General features: G+C 49.4%; 1 protein-coding gene across 1 annotated transcript; it reads left to right on the plus strand.

Annotated features, from left to right (window-relative positions):
• Window positions 1-278: 278 nt before the first annotated feature.
• LOC135810098 (E3 ubiquitin-protein ligase TRIM45-like) lies at window positions 279-3,646 on the plus strand. Its single transcript, XM_065323564.1, has one exon. The coding sequence runs from the start codon at window positions 580-582 to the stop codon at window positions 2,866-2,868; it is 2,289 nt and encodes a 762-aa protein (XP_065179636.1). The 5' UTR covers window positions 279-579; the 3' UTR covers window positions 2,869-3,646.
• The last annotated feature ends 6,087 nt before the right edge of the window (window positions 3,647-9,733 follow it).

The following is a 9,733-nucleotide window of genomic DNA, read 5'->3' on the forward strand; positions in this document are numbered from 1 at the left end:
GCTGATGTCGCCCAAGACGCCTGCGAAGCGATGCCGAGATAAGAAACCTCTTTGAATAAATCACGCGCTAGCGCTCTTCTACAAGAAAATTCATCTCAAAACGGCAAAGTGAGCTTTTTCCGAAGAAACATGCCGAATCTTCGTGTGCATTTTCGACCTCGCTCCCGCGCGCGCGTGCCGAATCTTTTTGCCGAATTTCGGAATGCAAAACCCCACTACTAGTACTACTAAAGAAGACTGAGAGTGATAACCATACTTAGCATTCTACCGTTCACGCTATTTTCGACGGTCGGACAGTACCGTTTTTTTACTGAGTAGATCTACTAGCGAATGACACCGTTTACTTTTCTTCTTTGTACTAACGGTACCCATTCAGCCATTGACAAGGAGTATCCCGCCGCCCGAAGTATTCTGCTTGCACAACCGTCATTGTACATTGTACATAATTATACTTGTAACTAGGGAGTGGTAAAGTTCCTGCTTGTAAAGTAACGTTGTAACCCCGGAGGTCATTTCGCGATTAGAGTGTGGGAGCGTGTGGTTCAACCGCCGTTCACGGAAAGGGACGGAGCAGCCGACATGCTGTCGCCGCGAGTTCGGGTCAAATCGGAGCGAGACTCTCAGCTACAACAGGAGAAAGAGAATGGAAGTCGCTGGACATGCGCTCTCTGTTCGGGTGAGCTGAGAGGTGCAAAGCTATTACCTTGCTTGCATCCTATTTGCTCGACATGCAGGATATCCGCAAAGTGCCAAGACGGATCACTGCGATGTGACCGCTGCTCGTACATCGCTTCGCCGCGTCAAGTCGACCGATTGTGCACGGACTACTTGGCGTGCGACAAAGTGGCGCTGCGGACGTTGCACGACCCGCAAAAGCCCATTGTCTGTGATGAGTGCGTGGCAGAGGAGATAGCCACCCATCGCTGTGTCAACTGCTACCTATTCTTGTGCAGTGTTCACCTTGCCTCACACCGATTGAGCAAGAGCACAAAATCACACAATCCAATATCACTGAACAGAGCTTCGTTTGCATCTCTTGCAGCAGGGAGCAAATCAGAGCAAATGGACATGTCGTCGTCGCTGCTGCCTTCGGCGCAGAGTGGCATACAGTGTCCCCGGCATGCACAGAACGAAGCCGAGTTGTTCTGCGAGAGCTGCAGCGAAAGTGTGTGCCGGGACTGCATAGTCGTGGATCATAAGTGTCACAAGTGGTACTTCATGGAAGATGCCGTGCAGCGGGCAAACTTCTCACAGCTTGTGCCCAGCGCTGAGAAAGCGCTGCGCAAAGCTCGTGCCGCCTTGGATGCGGTGAGAGTATCGAGAGAAGCACTGGCCACCAACTTGTGTTCTGCGCGTGATGATGTTGAGAAGGTGCAGCATGAAATTCAACAGCTGCTTGATCAGCGCTCAAGCGAGCTGCGCACTCAGGTCCACGCCATGCAGGTGAGAAAATCTACACTCCTCGACAATCAGCGAATGCAGTTGAGCTCTCTGGAAGGAAAGCTAGCGCATGCATGTATGTTTGCCAATACGCTACTGGAGTACGGGAGCAAACGGCAATGCCTAGCTCTCAAGGGTGTAGTGGATGCTCGCCTGAAAAGTCTTCTTGCTGATGCCTGCGAGAAGCCATTTCTGCCGCACGATGATGGCTCTTTGGACGTGAAATTTGACTTGTCTAGCTTTCAGGAGACTTTATCACAGCTGGGTCAAGTGACGTCGGCAGCTCTGACAAAGCACAATTGGCTGATGGTACCTGACAGTTGCTACACACAGGACAGTGTGCTGATCCGTGTGGACATGCGAGATGATGCGGCCCAGGTAGCCGGTAGGACACTGGGCACTGCAGCCATAGGCTGCAAAGTCACAGGACCTGCTGGCCAAGCTCAAGACGTGGACGATGCACGCACAAAAGATGGCCAGAAAACGTTCAAGTTCACTCCGAACTGCGGCACAGGATGTTACACGGTTAACCCTACTGTCGGTGGACTTCCTGTCTTGGGTTCCGTGGCAACCATCTCTGTCACTGAGCCACCATGGCGCTTCCAGTATAGTTCAAAGTCTTCCATACTCAAACAGCATGGACGGAAGCACCCAGCGTACATCTCACCATCCGGTCTTCTTGCCACCTTTCAGAATGAAATGCCCAGGGGCAAGATTCAGCAGCAGCAAATCAACAAGTGCAAGTTTTTTGGCTCCTGGGGCTTATCAAAGCCGTATCGACTTATTGCTGGAAGCAGGGAGCTAAGCAAAGACGATAAGAACGGTACATGCATTTGGCGTGTCCGCATAGTTCGGCAAGAGAGCTCTTCAATGAAAAGCAGTGGTTCCCAAGACCTGGATCAGCCCGACTTTGGGGTCGGAGTGCTGGTCAACTTGTCGGCGGAGAGCATTGAAGCGCGCATCCAGGCACGTGGCTACAGCCATGATTTTGTTCAATCATGCCACACCAGTGCCGTGGTATGCTTTAGCACCGGCACAGTGTTTTGTGGAGAAATGCGCTGCGAGCACCCTCATTTAACAACGCGCAGCGAAGACAAGTCGAGCAAGCTGCACTTCCAGAACGGGGAAGAACTCACTCTAGAGTACGAAGCCAGCAATGCATGCTTGATGATTTCCCAAGCAACCCTGGACTTGAAGTGTATTGTACACATCCCAACTGGATCCATGCGAATTGTCCCATTGGATGCCGACAGCGAAACTGTGTTTCAAAACATTGTCTTTCAGAATATTGTGCGTCACACGCAAGTAACAGTGGAGGAGCCGCAGGACAACTTTGGCAGTGTTTCCTGCATAGTACCAGTGGTGTGGGTTTCAGCTGACTGCTCTTGTCAGGTTTCTCTTGCCTTTCCAGTCACAGTGCAGCATTGATGAAAACAGTACCTGGCGTGGTCCACTGTTCAGGCAGCAGATTGCTGGATTGGGCACTGTTATCATTCTGAATTGAATTCAGTATGGTGTGCACATCGCACACGTTCATGTCCCACATTTGGATTGGGCAGCCTCCAGCCAAATCTTTGGGTCAGACATTTTTGAGATAGAATTCAAGGCTTGATTTGGTGCAAAGTTTGCATTGGAGATGGTTTGCCAGACTGATTTTGATCTTAGTTGCGCAACATGTATGTCATCACTGATCACTGCTGTAGATGATGTTAAACGCCAACCTTACTGAGCTGGACACGTGCCTCTTTGCATTGGGGTTTTGCTGTGCTCTTGCAAGAGATGTGCATGTGCTTGTGTGTGTTTGTGTGCGGGTGTTTATATGTGTTGCTGTATGTGTATTTGTTTGCTTGTGTGCTTGTGGTTGCACCCTCACCGTGTTTGTATTCTGTTGAAAATTGTAGACTTTAATCATTGCTGTTGGTCACTGGTTCCTGTTATATGGTCGTACACGCAGTAATAGTTGTAAATCTCAGTTTTTATTTCCTCATCCCATCAGCTTCATCATAACTGCTCTTTCACATACTTCTAGATTACTGTTTCCCAATGGTTTGTGACACAACAGAATTATGCCAATGGGCAACATCTTTTTCATACCTGTTTTCCACTGATGAAGTCAACGCTCCTTATATCGGCTTATCACTCCCTTAGTATTGACTCACATAGATTTTTGCCATACCTAAGCAGTCAAATATTCCTGCATATTTCACTCCTTAGGGCTATATTGACTGCTTATTATTTGACTGCTTAGGGTTTGCGCAGTTGAACGGTGCCTAGTGCAGCATTGTCACTGCATGAGTAGGTGGTGGTGCAACGGTTGTGCAATCATAAAACCGGGAATCATGAGGTTATCGTTCTGGAATTTGAAATACGGACTGTTTGTCGTGATAAATCTAATATTGACTTCATACTTGGTCAGTATAGGAAATAAAAACCTCGTAAAAGACCTCGGCTTATGATTTCCTATAGTGACCTCGTACTCAGTCAATATTAGATACTTATGTTATACTTCAATTCGCTCTTTAGTCTTTTAGAACAATTTACTCTGACCAAATATCTCCCAAACTGACATTGCTGGATGGGGGTTAATGATTCTTCGAAGTGTACGTATTCATAAAGCCTTTCCAAATACTCGATGTTTAAAATATAACTTTAATAAGTGATGTCCATTCTCTTCTTGAATAATAAATACTTCGAGGTATGCTGGTCGGCCTGGAGGTCATTCCTCCACTGGCTGGGACTCAGTATCTGACCTACTTCCAAAATATGAAGTAAAAACAGAGGGAAGAAATACTTCATGGGCACAGATGTGATGAGTCAAATCAGTTATGAATGTCCACAAGTTACTCTAGTTGAAGTAGTTGATAGGTCCCACGCATACCAGTGCAATTTTCCGCATCCCTTCATGCCGCATAGCCTGGCCACAAATTACCAGTTATAGTGCATGACTGTGGGTAGCTCAGTGCACAGCTAGAAAACCCACGTGCAGACAGGAATTGAACCAGGTAACTCTCCCCGTGATCTCAGTCATGGTCTTGGACCGACCCAATGGGCTATTCTTTGATGTTAGCAGGCGAAGTGAGTTCCCTCGGAATTGGGGGAACAGAGGCATGGAAATATACTCTTTCTTGTTAGCAATGAATAAAACTAATTGTGCACTCCTAACCATGACTGTATAGACTCGGATTGAGAGCCAAGGATAAATTTATAGAAAAGAAAAAAGTATCAAGGAACTACTTGTTGTTGGACATTGTAGCGTAAGTTGTATTTCCTTGGTCCTTTTCCTTTCTATAAATTCATAACCATAATAGTATATACCCCCTATTTCCTTACCTGGCTGAGCACTCTCATACCGCCGCCCTATACCTTGGACGATGGAGCAGCGCAGACTGATCAACTTCAACTATTCGTTGAAGAACATTCCTCTGCCTACAGCTGACTCTTACCGGAAGCGCCCTTAGGGAGTATCGAGAAAGTCCTGAAAAGAATGTGCTGGATGGCTTTCTTCTTCAAGAACGGTGGAAATGAGCCAAACAGGAGAGGGACGAGAGTGACAATTTCGGATTCAAGTCACGCAAGTGCCCGCCCGTGCTACCCGAATTGACTGCGTTCGAAGATGAAATGCTGAGACTCGTTGAGGGTATCTCGTTCCGGAAGGTTTCGGACCAGTTCCAGAATGAGCTCAGACAAGACGTGGACATGATCAAGAAGTCAACGGATTTGATTTCCACTATAAATAAAGTATACAACAGCAACGGATGTCTTCGTCCCCGCTGACAAGACCCGGAATATGTATGTACTCGGCAAAGAGAGCCACCAGCAGCTTTTGAGAAACATCACCAAGCATTACAAAGGCTGCCCCTCTTGATGCATATCATTGAAGAGATTAACACCGAGGCTAAACAAATAGCTGTAGACCTTGGCATTGCGGACCGAGTTGATGTCATGCCGACTCATGGCGAAGAAAGACGCATTTATCACGATCAAGGATCATAAAGAGAATTTCAGGCAAAGCCTTCCATGCAGATTAATCAACCCTGCGAAAAGTGAGCTCGGAGCAGTCAATAAACGCATCCTCGATGCTATCCCCGGAAAGCTAACACCGCAAGTCACTCCCAACCTATGGAAAAAGTCCATGTCTGTGATTGAATGGTTCAAGGGCCTGCAGGACAAGAACAGCCTCTCCTTCATAACGTTCGACATCGTGGAGTGTTATCCCTCGATCACGGAGCAGCTCCTGAGTCTCGCCCTTCAGTTTGCCAGGGAGCGTGTCTGATAGAGATATCGATATTGGCAAGAGTCCATAACCCCCTGGACTCTTGATATTGGATATCATCCTCCATGCACGGAAGTCCTTGCTGTTTGGAGATGGCGGGAGCTGGGCAAAGAAGGGCGATACCGGCACTTTTGATGTGACGATGGGCTGCTTTAACAGAGTAGACGTTTGCCAGCTGGTCTGGGCTTTTGTCCTCCACAAGCTCGCGGGCCTGTGTAACAAGCGTATGATCGGGCTGTATAGAGACGATGGACTTACACGTTTGGGTGGTTTTCCTTGGCAGCATAGTCACACATCCACCGGTAGGTGTGGGTCCATAACCGGGAGGGTCTAGTCCAATCACGACCGGTGGGTGTGCCACTAGTGCACTATGCTGCGAAGGAAAACCACCCAAACGTGTATGGACCCATACAAAAACTGGACCCAAGTGGATCCAAAGGTCATTATTATTTTGTCCGTTTATAGATTTTGACTTCTGACGTCATCACTTTCAAGCTCATATCAGATGCCGTTCGTCCTCGTTCACAACCTCTTTTAGTACACTCATCAGTTGGTCAGTGTCGAATGCTTTTGATAGGTCAATTCTGAGGATGTGAATATCCCAGTGAAAAGCGTTGGGATTTGGCAGCCAGCCATTTGTGCGCCCATACAACATCTGACGTTGCCCGTCCACTCCGAGTTCACTAGTGGCCACTATGGGTCTCAGCCAGAAACTCCTCCACTTTCGGTCTGATCCTTGCGCGGGTTATGAGCGATAGTGCTTTCCTGAGTGTTGTAAGTAGCACTATGGCGGTATGGGCCGGAGATTGGACGGTGGTCCGGGAGGTTTATCCGGCTTTTGAAGTGGTACATGTATGAGGATCACTCCGCCTACTTCCACTGACTGATGATGGTTAATACACCATTGATAACTGAGGAAAGGGTAGAAGCCATGGCGTCTCCTGACTCTCCTCCATACTTGAGCAATTCAGCTGGGGTATCGTCTTCTGGATCTCTGTGGTGCATATGGCCTCACTACTAATATCGTCCACTCCGTTACGCGAGTCTCACCTCGGTGTCCAGCTGGCACTACTATTGACCTGATACTGACTACAAAGGATAAGGATTTGCATGATTGCCGAGTCCTGCCGCTTACACTCAGTGACCACTTTGGAGTTGAAGCAACCTTCAATGCAAGACATGCCCGGCCAGACATCCCCAAGCAGCGTGTGCGTCGCCGTTTAGATAACATTGACTTGGTTGCCTTCCGACTTGACCTAGCTGCTGCTGAACTTCATGTGTACCCACCAGACTCTGATGTGCAAGCCATGTGGGATCACTGGCATCAACGATTCCTTTCTGTCCTCGACAGGCATGCGCCATTGCAGCAATGCAAGATTAAGACAGGCAAGCTCCATCCTCCATGGTCTGACAGTGAGCTATACAAGATAAACCAGCTGAAGCGTCGCCTGCATCGAAAGTGGCTTGCTGACAAAGCCAACTCTGAAGCTCACGCAGCATATAGACGTGCCCGCTCGGTTGCTGCGAATACAAACAGGTGCAAACGCAACCAGTACTTCCAAAGTCAGTGCCAAGATAATTGCCAGAACCCACGCAAGTTATGGTCAGTCCTAAATACTGTGACTGGACGCAAGAGACAATCAATCCAGCCGACGTGCGACATTGAACATGTTGCGTCCACGTTTGGCAAGGTAGTCTCTGATGATGCTCGACCTTCAGTGCTCTCTATGCCTCAGGGTCCACAGCCTCGGTCTGCCCTGACCTCATTCCAACATGTGCGTGTCTGTGATGCTGAACAGCTTTTGAAGCGCATCGACCCGCGCAAAGCAACCGGGAGCGACGGCATCCCAGGCTTACTTCTAAGTACTGTGCCGGCCTGCTAGCACCATCAGTTGCAGCACTTTTCAATGCGTCCCTGACCTCCGGCACTGTACCCGCTGGCTTTAAGCGTGCGTATGTGACCCCATTGCACAAGGCTGGCGATCCATCTGTCGCCAACAATTTCCCTCCTGTGTCCCTGCTCCCAATTCTCTCGAAGCTGCTAGAGAAGGTAGTGCAGAAGGCACTTGTCACCTTTCTGGATATGGCTGGTTCTCTGCCCAGCACACAGTTTGCATTCCGGACAGGACATTCCACGGAGGATGCCCTTGTGTTGATGGTCAACAGGATCCTCGCCTCAAGAGACCGCCGCATGTTCACGGGTGTGGTCCTCCTGGATATGTCGAAGGCGTTCGACAAGGTTCGCCACCAGCAACTAGTCGAAGATCTCTTCTGTGTGGGCGTCACTGGAACAGCGCTCCAGTGGCTCATGTCATACTTGTCTGATCGCTGCCAGATTGTCCAGCTGGGATCCCAGCTTAGCACAGTGGCAGCCTGCTCCTGTGGAGTACCACAGGGGTCGGTATTAGGTCCACTGCTGTTCAGCCTTTACACCCGGGACATACCATCTGTTGCCCAGCAAGCTGAGTCCATCCAGTTCGCAGATGACATCGCACTGACCTGCAGTCGCCCAACACAACAGGAACTGACCGCCACTCTCTCCAGAGCAGTGACATGCATTGCTGACTGGCTGAAGCAGCGAGGTTTGATTCTTAATGCATCAAAAAGTCAGGCATTGGTAGTACCGGATGGGAAGCTAGAAGCGCAACCTGAACTGGACGTATGGTGTCATGCGACTAAGCTGCCACCTGTCTCTTCTGCTTGCTACCTCGGAGTTCACATTGACAGCGCCATGTCTTGGAACACCCAGATGGATAGGTGCGTTGCCCGCCTCAACAAGAAAGTCGGTGTTCTGTGGCGGATGCGTCGCTGCCTCAGCATGCAAAGCCGCATCCAGTACTTTAAAGGGGAAGTTAAGGCAAAAATTAAAATTTCACCAGTTGTAGTCTTCGGGGTGCTGAGTCGAATGGTCGTGGTCCGAGGAAGCTGAGACGCTCCCTTCCTACTTGAATCCCAATCGAACTCGCGCACTTCCACCGAAACTGGGTGACTGCGCCCTACGAGATGGGGATTTGTATGCAAAATGTCACTAAAAGCGCCATTTCGTTCTTATAAAAGCACGGATGACCGCGATTGGCCCATATGTTGTAGTCTTTTGGACGCTGAGTCGACTGGTTTTGGTCCGAAAAGGCTGCGATGCAGCGTTCCTCCTTTATTCCCAATCGAACATGGTTGAACAAGTGGTCACGTGCTCCTGGGTGCCCAAATCACCTGGTCACCACGCCAGCAGGTGACAACTTTCACACCAAGGTTCAACTCGAGTTCAACTCGAGTGACAGGACTGCACCCAAAAAAGGTCAAACAGGCTAGTAAGTTGTACCCTGCAGGCACGGTGACCAGGTGACTGGCGTACGCAGGAGCACGTGACCGCTTGTTCAACCATGTTCGATTGGGAATAAAGGAGGAACGCTGCATCGCAGCCTTTTCGGACCAAAACCAGTCGACTCAGCGTCCAAAAGACTACAACATATGGGCCAATCGCGGTCATCCGTGCTTTTATAAGAACGAAATGGCGCTTTTAGTGACATTTTGCATACAAATCCCCATCTCGTAGGGCGCAGTCACCCAGTTTCGGTGGAAGTGCGCGAGTTCGATTGGGATTCAAGTAGGAAGGGAGCGTCTCAGCTTCCTCGGACCACGACCATTCGACTCAGCACCCCGAAGACTACAACTGGTGAAATTTTAATTTTTGCCTTAACTTCCCCTTTAAGTCTGTGATCATGCCTGATTTCTCATATGGCTCCAATGCCTTCTCAGCATCGCTGGCGGGTAAGCACCTGGACCGTCTCCAAGTTCTGCAGAATCGTGCGGCTCGAGCTGTGTACGGATGCTCGCCGCGCACCTCTGCCAGAAACCTGCTAGTCCAACTCGGCGCCTACCGTGTCCGGGAGATCTTCATCCAGAAGCTCATCTTCCTGGTTTGGCGCTGCCGCTACTCCCGTGCTAGCACCACACTGCAAGTGCTGTTGCTACCAACCAGTGGCGCTCCTACTCGGCTGCAATTATCTATGGGTCTAAGAC

The sequence above is a fragment of the Sycon ciliatum genome, chromosome 2, assembly GCF_964019385.1.
Source record: "Sycon ciliatum chromosome 2, ocSycCili1.1, whole genome shotgun sequence".
Taxonomy (NCBI): Eukaryota; Metazoa; Porifera; class Calcarea; order Leucosolenida; family Sycettidae; genus Sycon; species Sycon ciliatum.

Coding starts and splice junctions, on each gene's coding strand:
- LOC135810098 (XM_065323564.1), top strand. CDS start 580: ATGCTGTCGCCGCGAGTTCGGGTCAAATCGGAGCGAGACTCTCAGCTA.